Here is a 15,598-nt window from a genome sequence, read left to right as displayed (position 1 = left end):
TTGATATGGACCTCTTTTTCCTGGCTCTCCACTAGCCTTGATTCTTTGCTTCCTTGGTCTACCAGCAGGCCTTTCTAATGGTGGAGGAACCACTTCAAAACCAGGGTCATTTTTTTGGCCATTGAGATTTGTCACCCATTGGAGTGATCTCGAACTGATAAACTACCTTGAACCTCCCTACTGAATAATAGTCATCCACATAGTCCTCTACTTTTAGTTGTCTAACTTTTCCAAATAAAAAGATAGCATGAGTGCATGGTTTTCCAGACACCTCCCATTGCCCACAGCCACATGTTCTTTTTGCAAGGTCAACACCATACCTCCAAGTCTTTCCTTCATTTGTTGTTCTAGGTATCTCAGCTGACAGTGAGCCATTTTTGCAAAAATCATAGTGCAGCCCTCGACTCTTCATGTTCAGTTCATATAGCACACTTGGGAGGATATGACCTTCAAGTCTCTTGGCTATTTCCTGCCTTGTGGAAATCTTCTCCATGATCTTCTCTCTAATCTTGTCCATCAAATCAACAACTAGAAGGTCTTTGTAATCCTTAATCCAATTATTGAAACATTTAGAGATATTATTGTTAACATAATCAACTTTACATTCTTTAGAGAATTTTGATCTGCTCCATATCAGATTGTGATGCTTGTTTAACCAAGGAATTGCTTTAGAACAAGCAGCTGCAATTTTCTCCATTAGATAATCATGCCTACGAGCTGTGCATGCCCATGCGCAAGGCCACATAAATTTCAGCACATCACCTTTGAACTTCTTCCTAAAATTGGTCATGAGGTGTCTAAAACACACTCTATGCTCAACTTCGTCATTGTAAGCTTTTTGGACACCATATGCTAGTCCCTTACAAACTTCACTGTGAATTGTCAACCCAGGTGGAGTCCGAATAGCCTTTTTCAGATTGGTCATGAACCATGCCCAATTGGCATTTGTTTCTTTGAAGAAAATGCCATACGCAACTGGGTACATCCAGTTGTATCCATCAATTGCAGTACCTGTAGCTAATTGCCCTTTATACTTTCTAGAAAGGTGTGTGGAATCAACACCAAGATATGGTCTACACCCAGCAAAAAAGCTATCAACACACGCTCTAATGCACACAAACATCCTTGAAAAGTGCATTTTCCCTTTGATCTTCTTGCAACCAATCTCGACAATGCTTCCTGGGCAGGATTCTTCTAGTGCTGCTTTAAATCTCCATAGCATTATGAAGCTCTCCTCCCAAGTACCATGAAGATCATTCATTGCTAACTTTTTTGCCGACCACACTTTCCAATATAACAATCCAATGTTATACTGTTTCTCTAACCTTTTCTATAACTTCTTTGCACTAAGAGTGGGATCCTCCTTCACTATATCTTTAGATCTGTGTGATAACCAATTTATTTAGATCAAGTAGAAGATACAAAGCGGAAGGTACAAAGTGTATATTCTATAATAGTTTAAATAATAATAACCATTATACAATATACACTTCAAATTTTTGATGAATATACAACAATTTAAATCGACACCAAGTGGGTAGAAGTAAAACCTTGAATGTGTTGCTGCCATGCAGTTTCTTGGCAAATACTTTCCACTCACAATTAGGATCTTTGCACCTTGCCATGTACTGTTTTTATCACTATGTTCAATTCTACTCTCAAACTTATTTCTTATGGCATATGTCCTAATTGTTTCAAGAAAATCAACCTTATCTTCAAAAGTGTCTCCCTCCTTGATTACTGGATTCTCTCTATCATATGTTGTGTGAGGCACAATATTATCATCCACCAAAGCAGCCTCATCATCAGGAACATTTTCAGTATCAAAGTCTAGAATAGGACATGTCCTCTTCCTTTTATGCACCTCCATTGGTTGCACATTCCCCACTGGTTGCATAGGTTTGAAGTACCTCCACTCTTCATCTGCTCCTATTGCCTCATCTCCATCAGAATCACACCCAACAGTCATAAAAGTGTTCATTTTTCTCTTCTTCAGCCATTGGTGGCCCTGCAGCTGTCTGACCATATTCAGGTATTTCTCTCCATTCCGGCTCATTTTCCATATCAGCAAGCATCTCATCATCTCCATCATCCACTACCATGGGTATCTCTTTGCCCACCACACCTACGACATCATGCATCTATTTGTCCACCGAATCTGTTGTAATAGGCATTTCCTTGCACACCATATCTGCTACAGCAGATGCCTCCTTGCCCATCACATCTATTGCAGCAGGCATGTCCTTGTTCACTCCATCAGCTGTAGCAGGAAACTCTTTCCCCTTTTCATGTCCACCCACTACCATAAATATCTTCACCTGATTTGATGACCTTAACAGGTCAAGAAGCTGAGCATCTGAAGTTAATTTGGAGTCCAAACCACTTTTCTGAACAACCCAAAAAGTCGCCTTTTGGTTGCTGCCCCATTTAAAATATGGATCCATATCTTTCTCCAGATCGATGAGTGCATATTCTTCTGGATCCACATTCCATTTTATAGTCCTACTTTGATTATAAAACTTTTTACCCTCATGAACAGTGAAGTAAGAGTTGACAGTAACCTCTAATCTACACTGATTATTTGGATTTTTCTTGCAATAAATCACACATGCATCGAAAATACATAGAACAAATGTAAGGAGCTGTTGACAATAATTTTAGGTCCTATTTATTCACTTCACCCAGGATTGGTCCAATTTGCACTTCACACATCCATGTATACTTATACACGAATACAAGAAAATAGAGGAATTTAAGAGATGGTCAGAGATTACCCTTCTGAACCCCAGCAAGATCCATGTCGATGGAATATCGTCGACAGTCCTCCGAGGGGTATCCCACGAAGGTAGATTGATCGGCAGAGAGGCGTGTAATCAAGAATAAGAAGGCAACAGAGACACACGAGTTAGACAGCTTTAGGCCATCAGTATGACGTAATACCTTACTCTTGTGGTCTGTTGGTTTGTATTAGCTATCGTATGATATTGTGTGTCTTTGGAAGGGGTCCCTGCCTGCCTTATATAGTCCGGTGGCAGTGTTACAGGTCGGTTAGATCTGAGAGATAACCAGAAAGTAATAATAAATTACAGGAATCTTGGAATCATACGTATCCTAACAGATCTCGTAGTATCTTCAGGATATCTTCCCGGTGTCTTGCGGGAGGCGCCAAGTAGAGTCGTGCCCCGTAATGCTTTGTCTTGTGGGCTAGGCCGCCCCTGGGGGCACCACCCATGTGGTCTGTCGTGGGTATCCGGGGTCGTACCCCCCACAGCTAGTCCTAGAGGTTTTTTTTTAATTTTAACACTTTTTCTAACTTCATTTTAAATCTAACACTCTCAGGTTTTTTTTAAAACTAACACTTTTGGCCGCGCCTATTGCCCTGGCGCGGCCAAATGCCTGTGCCGCGTCATGCATGGTGGCGCGACAGAGGGCTGACGTGGCGGCGAATGGAAGCGCTGGCCGCTGACGTGGCAGGGCTCTACCGCGCCACTGATCTTGGCGCGGCAGTGTCGCGCCCTGATCCATGGCGCTGTAGTGCCGCGCTCTGATCGATGGCACGGCAGAGCCGGGTATAACCTCCGCCGTAGCCAGTCCCACTGCCCGAGCAGCAAAGCGGCCTACCGCCCACGCCTGCCCACCGCCGTGCACGCCGTCTGCCATGGCCACGGCCGCCCACGCCAGCCAGCCTGCCCGCGCCAACCAGGCAGCCAGGCCGCCGGCCGCCGGGTGCGGTCGCCGTGCCCGCACGCCGGCGCGCCTCCCCCTCTGGTCACGCACGGTGTCTGCCCTGCGCCCACGCCTCCTGGCCCAGTCTTGCGCGCTGCAACGAGGTACTCCACTAATATAGTTAGCACAGTTAATAAAGTTAGTAAAATTATTAAAGTATAGTTAGTTAGTTTAGTTAGTATATGTAATATAATAAGTTAGTATAGGTAGTAAAGTTAGGTAGTTTAGTTAGTACAGTTATAGTATGCCTTGTATAGATGTTAATATTTGATTAGTTAATATAGTTATAATTAGAAAATATATTAATGTTAGTATGGACATTACGTACGATGATTTCGACGACTTAATGAAGTTTCTTGAAATGCTTCTGCAGATGGATTGTTGTGTTAGAGTTTTATATGGAGGAAGTGTTAGGAGAGAACATGATATGTTTGAGGATATGGAAGAAGAATTGGAATGGTTTGATGAACCTGCTAGCTTCAACGACCTTTGTGTCCATTTGAATATAAAGTTTGGCGGTGATTTCACACTAAAGGGGAGGTTTGATACTAGGAAGATTAGGGCACACTATGTCCTCATGCCCTTGCATGACCCTGCTTACTGGTCCCGCTACACTAGGGTTCTCCAAGGTTCCAATGTGCCCATGGCTGAGGTGGTGGTGGAGAATGGGTACATGATGCATGGTGTTCAGGACGGCCCGTCCATTGATGGTTTTGGAGACAATGAAAAAGAATTAGGGGTCGAAGGGGAAGCAACTCAGGATAACATGGATTTGGACGGTCAGTTGATGCAGGAGTAGTTTCATTCAACTGCAGTAGGCTGTATAAGCAATGACTTCGATGTCAATGAGTTTGAACGGGAAGAGGAGGAGCAGGAGGAGGAGGACAGGATCGGTGATGTAGTTAGCAGTGATTCAAACGATCCTGATGATGACCAAGGAGGTACAGATGCTATGGCAACAACGGTTGATGCCATGCCAGTACTGGTACATACTATGCCATTACCAGTACCAACTGAGGTTCTGCAAGGTGTCCATGCTTAGGGTAGACTAGTCATAGATTTAGCTACAGATGATATCCTCTATGATTCATGGGTCAGAATTAGCGAAGCGCAACAGTATGTTCCACCACCACCTTACACAGTGACTGAGCTTCAGCAACTAAGGTCCAAGAACATACCTTTTAGGGGCGTTCCGAACTATAGGGATGTCAGCATGACGGATATGGCAGTTTGTGATACTGGTCTCCAGATGTGTAGGAATTCATTATATAACCATGAGACAGAAACCCTTAGGAAGGGGATGATATTCAACACAATGTCAGAGATGAAACTCTTCCTTTAGGACTATGCTGTGTACCACCATAGACCGTACACCGTCACTCATTCGGACCAGGAGTTGAGGTACCACTTGATATGCAAAAATAGTTGTCTGTGGAGGTTAAATGCATGAAGGAGACAGAGTGATGGCAAGTGGAGGATAACTAAAGTTATTGAACCCCACACTTGCCTACACAATAGGGGGAAGGAAAATCATCAGCAGCTCACTGCACATTACCTTGCTCGTCATATATTAGGGCTCGTTGATGACAACAACGACATCTTGGTGTCTTCTTTACAACAGTCCATATCTAGATTCGTTAGGTACGATGTGACGTACGGAAAGGCTTGGCGTGCTAAGCAAATTGCTCTAGCGATTTGATGGGGTACTTGGGAGGAAGCGTACAACAGGGTGCCCCGCATCTTATGTGCAATGCATTATTACAACCCTGGCTTGAAATGGTTTGTGGACACCAGAAGGATGTTTTTTCAGGACCCATTGAGGCATGTCCTCTATCGTGTGTTCTGGTCGTTTGCGTAAACGGAACATGCATTCCAGTTTTGTCGGCCAGTCGTACTTGTTGGTGACACTTTTCTGACAGGAAAGTACAGGGGCACCTTGATGATGGCTGCTGCTATTGATCCTAAGGACCAGATAGTACCCGTGGCATTTGCTTTGGCAGAGGGAGAGAACAATGAATCGTGGTCATGGTTCATGCGGCTTCTACGTGTGCAAGTGCTTGGCCTAACTCGCAATATATGTTTGATCTCCGACCGTCATGTAGGGCTTCTTAATGCTGCAGCTGAGCATATAGATGGGTTTCCGCCTCTAGTACATAGATGGTGCATGAGACACTTTGCCGCTAATTTCTGGCGGCGTCAGTGGAAGCAGGAGGTATGTGACAAGGTAAAGGCTCTATGTTGTGTACGTACAGAGCACCAGTTCAAGGAGACAAAGAGAGAACTAGACAAGATGGTAAATGCAGCGGGAAAGGCCTGGTTAGAGGCGCAGATGGAACAGAAGGCTCAGTGGACGTTAGCATATGACGAGGGGGGTTTTAGGTATGGCATCATGACCACTAACTCCTCGGAGTCCTTCAACCGTGTATTCACCGGAGTTCGATCGTTGCCTATGTCTGGAATTGTTAAGTTCTCCTTTCATAAGTGCAACGAATATTTTGTGAAGAGGTGGGAGCTTGCGCAGAGGAATATAGCTGAGCAGGGGCATTTTGGCAAGGCTGGAGCTGAACATTTGAAGGAGGCCGAGGAATTGTCCAAGCAGCACACCACCGAGCCGTATGGACCCCGCCGCCATATCTTTAGTGTATGGGGCAAGGGTGGCACAAGCCTGGGCGGCGAACGTTATGGTGGACGAAACTACCGAGTTGATCTTGAAAAGGTAGAGTGCAGTTGCAACGTCCCTTAGATCATGCATGCCCCTTGCTCTCATATGATCACGGCCTGTAGGGTTCGCGGGTACAACTATAAGGATCTGCCATATATGTCACCCTTGTATCTCCGTTCGAACACCGTTAGTATTTGGGAGATGAGCTTCGAGCCATACCTTGACCCAACACAGTGGCCACCTTATAATGGTTATGACTATGTGCCGTATCAGGATCTAATGAAGGTAGGGAAGGGTAGGAGGAAGAAGAAGCGACTACAGTGGGACATGGACGCTATGAGAGGGTACGACGAAGACATGTACGATGGGGGAGACTTCAACAAGACCCGTGGCAAGAATCTTTGCTCCATTTGCAAACAATCTGGCCACAAGGCTAGCCGACATAGAAGACAGCAAGTGATTTCATATTGTGTTCGTATTGCATAACAAGTAGTTCAAATTTTGTAATGCTACATAATGTTACTCTAAAAATTGTTAATTTGAATACTCCAACCCTTTGTTTATTATTTTGTAACAGGATGACCCCTCCCACGCCACACCAGCTGGTCCCCCTTCTTGATGTAGAGTACAACGACCCCCTTCTTGTACCGGACGACGAGGTTCATTATGTCGTGGGACTTAGTTCATTACGTCCAACTTATGTCGAACGAATATTGTCGTTGAAAACTTGTAGACTCATAAACCAATGAAAATGTTGTATGGCAACTTACCGTCCATTTATTTGCTTCATGTTCATTTTGTACATCACTTATAGTTTTGTATAGCACCTCTGCCTATAAGCCCACCTCCGCTTGTAGTTCTATAGTTTTGTACAACACAGACGTGTCGTGGGCTATGGCGCGATAAATGGTTACGTTCGTTTTAGAAATTTTTAACGCATGATACAAACAGATGTGATCACTTAAGATCGATCATGGGTAATCCGAGTACATCATACATGGGTACAATACATCGTTAGTTCAAATGGAATATAAGACAACACAATAGAATTTCTACTACATGGCTACATTGATCATTAATAAAGTATGGAACTAACAGACGGCGTAATAAAAAACCCTTAGTCAGAAACATACTGAGTAAGCAACTCATCGTCCGAGTACCAATCCTCAACCACAACCCTGTTGCTGTGGCTAGGCTCACCTACGTTGCTCTGACCTGCCTATCGCCTGTAGTAAGCGGCCTTCGCTTCATCTACGGCCACTGTGGCCTGAGTGAAGAACACGTCGTCATCCTCCTCCGCCTGTAACACCACCTCTGCTAGAGCGATGAGCTCGCTCAGTATGCCAGTGTTGTCCTCATCCTCCTTCGCCTACAAGCTCGCCTCTACTAGAGCGATTAGCTCGCTCAGTCTGCTAGTGTCGTCCTCATCCTCCTCCACCTGTAAGCCCGCCTCTGCTACAGCAATTAGCTCACTAAGTCTGACAGTGTCGTCCTCATCCTCGTCCCCCTCATCAGACAACACAATCGGTGATTGAACGGTGCGACCAGCTCACTTTCTGTGCTCATCTAACTTCTTTTCCTAGTACCTTGCATGAGCCACCTCTGCAGCATGTTCCTCGCTATATCTAATCCCTTCATGTATAAAATGCAATCAATTAGCAATGTGATTATATTACATTTACAATCAGGCAACGAAAATAGGCGTTCAAGCACTCACTGGCACATAATGCAGCAACATGCTCGTTCAAGACATGCATCTGTACTCTTGTCTCCTCCCTTGCCTCCTTCCTTGCCCTCTCCTCCTCTAACGTCATCCGTCTCTCCAATCCCCATTTGTTAAGCCCAACATCGATTGGGTTATAAATACCGCGCTGTCTAGCAAACTCACGCATCTTTTCTTTGTGATGTTTAACGAATAGGTTGACGTAGTCAGGTCCATATCCCCTCTTCCTTGCAAGTAGTTGCCTCTTCTTTAGTTCATCTAAGAACTTAGCTTGACCATCGTAACGTTCCCACTTGCATTTCCTAGTGCTCTGTTCAAAAGAAATATTATATCATATATGTCTTAGCAAAAGAAACAAAATACAATTTCATGTTTACCACAAAAATAATGAACCTCTTCGTACTCAACCATATGATCACAATAATGGCCTATTCCAAGCTCCGAAGGGACTAGGCCATAGTTAGAATTAACACCACATTTGCACTTGACTGGTGGTGCTTTGTAAATTAACCTTTCTTTCTTCTTTTGTTTTGTTTTTGGAGGTTCTTTGGGCCATTTGTTTTTAGGACCATACAACCACTCCTTGAAACGACACTTCACCATTGAATACACCTAAATAACATGACATTAGTACATGACACATATAGCTCAACATTTCAACACATACACTTTGCACTTACTTCATGCTTGTTTGGACACACAAACTCCAACGTATTGTCAGGGTTTATCACGGCTCGGTCTTCGTAATGGCACATAGGAGGTTCCTCGAGTCGTCTAACTGCGGCTAAGTGCTTGTCCTTAGCCGTCATTGGAGGGGGGTTAGGGGGAGGTGGAACCCACCGCTCGAAAGTGCTCTCGTGGATGTCGCCCTCTCCACCAATCGTCGAAAAGGAGGTACCTGGGGTCAAACTTGTCTGCATCGTCGATCCACTGAAAGAAAAAGCACCTCTCATGGGCCTACACAACAAAAATTCAACAAAATATTAGTAACCTAGTAATACAAATGAAGAAGAAAAATATATAGAAAACATAAATTACATTAAAACGACTGCACGTGTAGAAGCAACGAGCCGCTGTGTTCAGATGTCTCGATTGAAACACATCAGCCGGACGACCACAGTCACAATTAGGGGCAGGGAGTTCAGGAGGGACGGGGGCATCTTTGCTAGACTCGTTGGGGTACATTTCTCTAGGATGACACCGTTTTCGCCATAACTGCTTCCGAAACATGTCTTCCATCTAATAAAACGATTCAAATTAAACACCAATCAAAACAACGCAAATTAATGCAAAATATAATCATTTGCAATGCAACTAAAATATTATAAACAACAATTATAGCAACAAAAATATACATGGCAAACATACTTCTAACTAAATAATTAACCTTAACATTGATAAACTCATACTAATATCTTCACTATAGTTCCCAAACATAATTTTCCTACTAACCTTAACTCCCATTCATAATATAATATCCACCATTCAAACGAAAATAAAATATGCGTCATTACCTTGAACTAGGACGAGGAGGGAGGGAGGCGGCCGGGGAATGGAAGGGAAGGGAGGGAGGGAGGCAGCAATGGAGGGCCGGGCTGCCGCCGTTCGTGGCGCGGCGTGCTTGGATGAGCAGAGCCCATTTTGCTGCTCGAGCAGCGGGACTAGCCGCGACGGAGGTTATACTCGGCTCTGCCGCACCACCGATCAAGGCGCGGCACTACCGCGCTAAGATCGATGGCACGGCAGAGCCCTGCCACGTCAGCGGCAAGCGCTTCCGGTCGCCGCCTATCAGCCCTCTGCCGCGCTGCCATGCATGGCATGGCACAGGCATTTGGCCACACCAGGGCAATAGACGCGGCCAAAAGTGTTAGTTAAAAAAAACCCGAGAGTGTTAGATTTAAAATTAAGTTCGAAAAAGTGTTAAAATTAAAAAAAATTCTCCCAGAGCACCTTGTACCCATTGTGCAACACTATCTTGAGCTTGTCCGAGCAGGTGCGAACAAAGCCGAGCAGTCAAACTCATGGTCCAACCACCGTGATGAGTTACCGAGCAGTTGTGAGCAGTTGCCGAGCAGCGTGATCTGTCCCCGAGTAGCGCGAACTATTGTCGAGCAGCGTGATCCATCGCCGAGCAGCGTGAACCGTTGTCGAGCAGTATAACCCAAGTATGGCTTTTCATAAGGGTGTAAGGAGCTCAAATTCAGAATTAAAAATTTCTTCGCAATGGACCAAGTGTGCACACTTAGAGTCCGACCATGAGAAAAGGAGATAGTCTTCCTTAGCTTCAAGAGGCGCAGAGTCTTCTAGAATAAAGTAAACACATTCACCGTAAGGTGAAGTGTACCCACTTAGTCCCCAAGCCTGATAGTAGATGCCGTAGTCATGTGGTGCTAGGGTCCAAAGTAGAAGAAAAGTAGAAGGCCAGCCGAGCAGACAACCAGTCCTCGGGCGTAGACCCGAAATGAGAAAAAGCATATTCACCGCAAGGTGAAGTGTGCCCACTTAGTCCCCGAGCTTGATAGTAGGTGACGTGGTCACGTGGTGTCAGGGTCAGAAATAGTAGTCAACAGGAGAAAGCTTGTCGACGTCATCTGACATGCGCGTATCAAGACCCTAGATGTGCTGCCCAAGATCAGCACCCTGATCCGAATAGCATGGAGCAGCTTGATAGCACACTGATGAGACGTAGCAAGATCCAACCATCAAGGGAGTCCTTGGCGTAGCTGGTGACGTCCGAGCACCGAGGAGTTCCCGACGTAGCTCGTGATGTCTGAGCACCGAGGAGTCCCCGGCGTAGGTGGCGATGTCCGAGCACCAAGGAGTCCTGGGCGTAGCTAGCAATGTCCGAGCATCGAGAAGTCTCGGGCGTAGCTGGCGATGTCCGAGCACCGAGGAGCCCACGACGTAGCTGGCGATGTCCGAGCACCGAGGAGCCCCCAGCGTAGCTGGCGACGTTCGAGCACCGAGGAGTCTTCGGCGTATCTGGCGATGTCCGACCACCATGGAGTCCCTAGTGTAGCTGGTGATGAAGCTCGAGCGCCGAACAGTCTAGTCAACTGGTCGGCGACGAAGTGAGCATTGAGTAGAAGCGACCGGCGAACAGTCCGATCAACTGGTCGGCGACGAAGTCCATGAACCTAGCGGTCCGACTAGTTGATCGGTGGAGAAGTCTGAGCATCAGGTGGTCCGATCATCTGGACGATGACCCTACAATACAAATACATAGAATGAGTAGTACATGATGTAAAAATATATGAACTTCGGAGAATAATCAGCAATGGTGATAAAATAGTGTATGTAGCTCGGCGATCAGTTGGTGTGAAGATGTATTTATATTTAATATAAACCGTCTAAACAGTTAGTGTGTAGCTGAGTCTCCAGCCCTAGCTAGCCCGTTAATCATAACGGCAAGCGCGGAGCCCGTGCACGTGTAGGAGAAACATGTGTCGCCAAGGAGCCGCTGTCGACCACCCATAACGTAGAGGGCAGACGCTCATGCACGTTTAGGGAGGAGCCGGAGATAGGGCCGTCTCTGGAGGCGTCCGAGCGTCAACATGACTGTTTGGGGGTTCAGAAAATCATTTGGAGAGTAGACATGGAGAAAACAGCTCGGAGAAACATTATGGCGATATACGAAGACTAGAGAATATTTAGAAGAATATTAAAGCATGACTTAGCTTTAGACAGAATATCTGGTCGGCGGCGTATGGCATTATCTGGTCGGCGAGAGGATTGACGTCTCCAGCCTGGTCGACGAATTTGCCCCTTAGGGCATCTTGGTAAGCGGCGGCGACGTTGGCGAACTCGAAGGGTAGGGCCGTGACCCTTGGAGTCTCCCGAGCAGCCTCCGATAGATCTAGATCGAAGGGTGGTCGGCGCTGAACTAGAGTGTCCAGAGTCGATTCGACAATGGAGAGGCAATCGGCGAGCTTCAGACCAACCTGATCGATGGATGCGATTAGATCGTCGTTGTTGATTTGCCTCCTCTGGTAGCGAGGAAATGGTCGGTGAGTCATCGATGAAGGCGACCTCCGAGGCGGTTGTGAGATCGGATCTACAGTCACAGGTGTTGGGGTGATCGGCGTAGTGTTGATCTGCATCGACTCGATGAGCTCTCCGACTTCGTCAGCGTTGATGACCCATGAGATGGATCCGACCATGAAGATCTAGCTGGGATGCGGGAGGGGCGGAGAGCCTACGAAAAAAGCCATCTTGTTCGATAAGGAAAAAGCATGCACACCCCTACCTGGCGCGCCAACTGTCGACAGAATATCGTCGGCAATCCTCTAAGGGGTATCCCACGAAGATAGATTGATCGGCAGAGAGACGTGTAATCAAGAACAAGAAAGCAACAGAGACACACGAGTTAGATAGGTTCAGGCCGTCAATATGATGTAATACTCTACTCCTACGGTCTGTTGGTTTGTATTAGCTATCGTATAATATTGCGTGTCTTTGGAGGGGGTCCCTGCCCGCCTATATAGTCCGGGGGGCAGGGTTACAGGTCAGTTAGATCTGAGAGATAACCGGAAAGTAATAACAGATTACATAAATCTTGGGATCATACGTATCCTAACAGATCTCGTAGTATCTTCAGGATATCTTCCCGGTGTCTTGCAGGAGGCGCCGAGCAGAGTCGTGCCCCGCAAAGCTTCGTCTTGTGGGCTGGGCCACCCCTGGGGGCGCAACCCATGTGGTCTATCATGGGTATCCGGGTCGTACCCCCCACAATCCATCTACCTCAATCCCGCTCTCCAATTTCACTTCAATGTTCTCTAAAAATCACTCAAAAAAAACTAGGGTTAGAAGCCATAAACCTGGTGATGGGGAGGGAGAGAGAGGAGAGAGGAGGAGCGCACACCATGGACGAGAGGAGGAGGAGGAGCAGTAGCCACCGAGGAAGAAGTGGGAGGCGCGCCTCTGGCCACCGGTCACCGGAGGCCTAGAGCCTCCTACCCGCTGCTGTGGATGTGCGTGAGGAAGTGGTGTGCCTGTTGATTGCTGTGTGCGTGATGAGCAGGTTGAGGTGTGTGTGATGGAAAGGACAAGGGCAAAAAGGATCATTCATAAATCCTTTGTTGACCAAAAAAATAAAACTCCAAACTGATGTAATAGAAGTTAACGGAATGCTAAAAATCAATAACGTTGCAACCTTTCAATGATACATAGCTAAGACTAAATCTTTTAATGATATATATTCAAACATGCAATTTTTTAATGGTACATAGCCAATTTTCCCAATCACAAAATGGATCCACTGACATGTGGGGCAGCCACTAAACGAAGCCACTGGTATCTGGAGCCAGGCCTTTCGATTGGTTTCTTCCACCAGCCGCCGAGCTACTGCCCAGAGTACTCGAACCCGGGAGCCAGAGCGGCATAGCCCAAGCCACCACCTACCAGAGGCTGGAAGCGACGGCGCCGCCGGAGATGGAGATGGAGACGGAGGCGGCGGCGGCGAGGCAGGCGAAGGAGTCCCTGGAGCTGGCGTTCCAGATGTCCCAGATCCTCGACACCGGCCTTGACCGCCACACCTTGTCGCTGCTCATGGCGCTCTGCGACCGCGGCGCCAACCCCGAGGCCCTGGCCGCCCTCGTTCGCGAGCTCTCCTCCGCTGCTCCCCCAGCCGCCGCCGCGGCTTCCTCCCCCGTGAGCAACGGCACGGCGGCTCCGGCGCCGGCAACCGCGTCGATGTTCCCCTCCGGCCTTCGCCGTCCCTAGGGTTTGTGATATCCCTTTCGTCCCCGATTAGACTGCTTGTCAGATAGTCGACTAGATCCCGTGGTATGCACTTAGCCGTTGTGAATGCCTGAATGTAGCATTTCCTTCTGTTGACTAAATTTGTGCCTTTGGCTTGTGATTATGATTCACAAAGGGGTAATGATTCAGACAAAATGGGCGTATAGCACGTGACTGCATAGATGTGGTGCTGGCTGCATTTGGCATTATTCAAGTTACAATGTACTTATTTGAGTCACATTATTAATTTGGAATCTGGCATCTTGCAAACAGGGAATGGTTGTGTGAACTGTGGAGTTGGTTATTGTTTCTATGCAACATCAACGGTTGTGGTAGTTTCTATATCTCGTTCTCTATATGCCACCCTTTTAGTTGGACCTTCTTGAGTAGTGGCATTGTCATGATATAGCCATATAGGTGTGTTGCGGTGACTAGTAGATTAATGGGGTGTTTGGTTGAGGAGTGGGGTAGTCCATCATACTCTCACTCCTAACTTTTTTTGTTTGATTTGTGGAATGGAATGGATTGATCCACCATCCTCTCATCCATTATAAGCTAATAATTAGGGGGTGTTTGGTTCTTTAGTCGCTCCTAAAATTCATGTCACATCGAATGTTTAGATATTAATAAAGAGCATTAAATATAGATTAATTACAAAACCAATTACATAGATAGAGGCTAATTTGCGAGACGATTTTTTTAAGCCTAATTAATCTGTCATCAGCACATGGTTACTGTAGCACCACGTTGTCAAATCATGGACTAATTAGGCTTAAAAGATTCGTCTCGCAAATTAGTCGCAAGTTGTGTAATTAGTTTTGTAATTAGTCTATATTTAATACTCCATGCATCTAAACATTCGATGTGACAGGAATTTTAGGAGGGCCTGTAGAAACCAAACACCCCCTTAGTATAACCACCTCATGCCACTAAAAATCATGGGATGAACACATGATGGACCACCTCACCGCTGTTCCCCTACAGACTTCACTGTCCATAGGGTTTGTGGTGTCCCTTTCTTCCCCAGTGAGATTGCTTATTATTAGTCAAACTAGATCCCACGATATGCATTTAGCCGCTGTGAATGACTGAACTGAATGTAGTGTTTCCTTCTGTTGACTAATTTTGCATCTTGATTAATGATTCACATTTCCCAAGCAGATAATACATGGACTTATGTAGTTCCTAGATGAGTTGGTTCAGACAAAATGTGCATATTGTGACATGACTGCAAACATGTGCTGCGTCCTGCATTTGGCATCAAGATTCAAATTACAATCTCTATTTGGGTTACACAATTAATTTGCAATCTGGCATTTCTACAAATAGGGAATCTAGATATGGGCATGTGAACTGTGGGGTTGGTTATTGTTTCTATGCAAGGAGAACAGTTATGGTATCATCTATCTCTTGTTCTATATATAGATATACCTTCTTGAGTAGTGGTATTGCGATGACATAGGTGTATTGCGGCAACTAATAGATTAATTGTCCATGTGACTTGGTTGAGAATGTTAGTACATCAAGTGTTCCATCACAAACCGATTTTATGCTGTAGTATAGTGCTGACAAGTTACCCAATCAGAGTCTAGAGTGCCACAAGTTTCTCAATTGTCCTTGGATAGTTGATCAGATATAGAGGTGATAATCCATGAACAATTGATTGATCGAGTTGAATATTATTGTTTTTTTTTTGTGTTCATATGGCAGCAGCTCTACCTATCACTTAAGAAGCAAGAGGTTATTGA

General features: G+C 45.9%; 1 protein-coding gene across 1 annotated transcript; it reads left to right on the top strand.

Annotated features, from left to right (window-relative positions):
- The first annotated feature begins 13,420 nt into the window (after nt 1-13,420).
- Nucleotides 13,421-14,122, top strand: LOC136480319 (mitotic-spindle organizing protein 1A-like). Its single transcript, XM_066477904.1, has one exon. It carries the CDS (start codon nt 13,542-13,544, stop codon nt 13,830-13,832), a length of 291 nt encoding a protein of 96 aa, XP_066334001.1. The 5' UTR covers nt 13,421-13,541; the 3' UTR covers nt 13,833-14,122.
- The last annotated feature ends 1,476 nt before the right edge of the window (nt 14,123-15,598 follow it).

This window comes from Miscanthus floridulus, chromosome 1, assembly GCF_019320115.1.
Source record: "Miscanthus floridulus cultivar M001 chromosome 1, ASM1932011v1, whole genome shotgun sequence".
Lineage (NCBI taxonomy): Eukaryota > Viridiplantae > Streptophyta > Magnoliopsida > Poales > Poaceae > Miscanthus > Miscanthus floridulus.
This window is presented reverse-complemented; position numbering and strand designations above follow the sequence as displayed.

Coding starts and splice junctions, on each gene's coding strand:
- LOC136480319 (XM_066477904.1), top strand. CDS start 13,542: ATGGAGATGGAGACGGAGGCGGCGGCGGCGAGGCAGGCGAAGGAGTCC.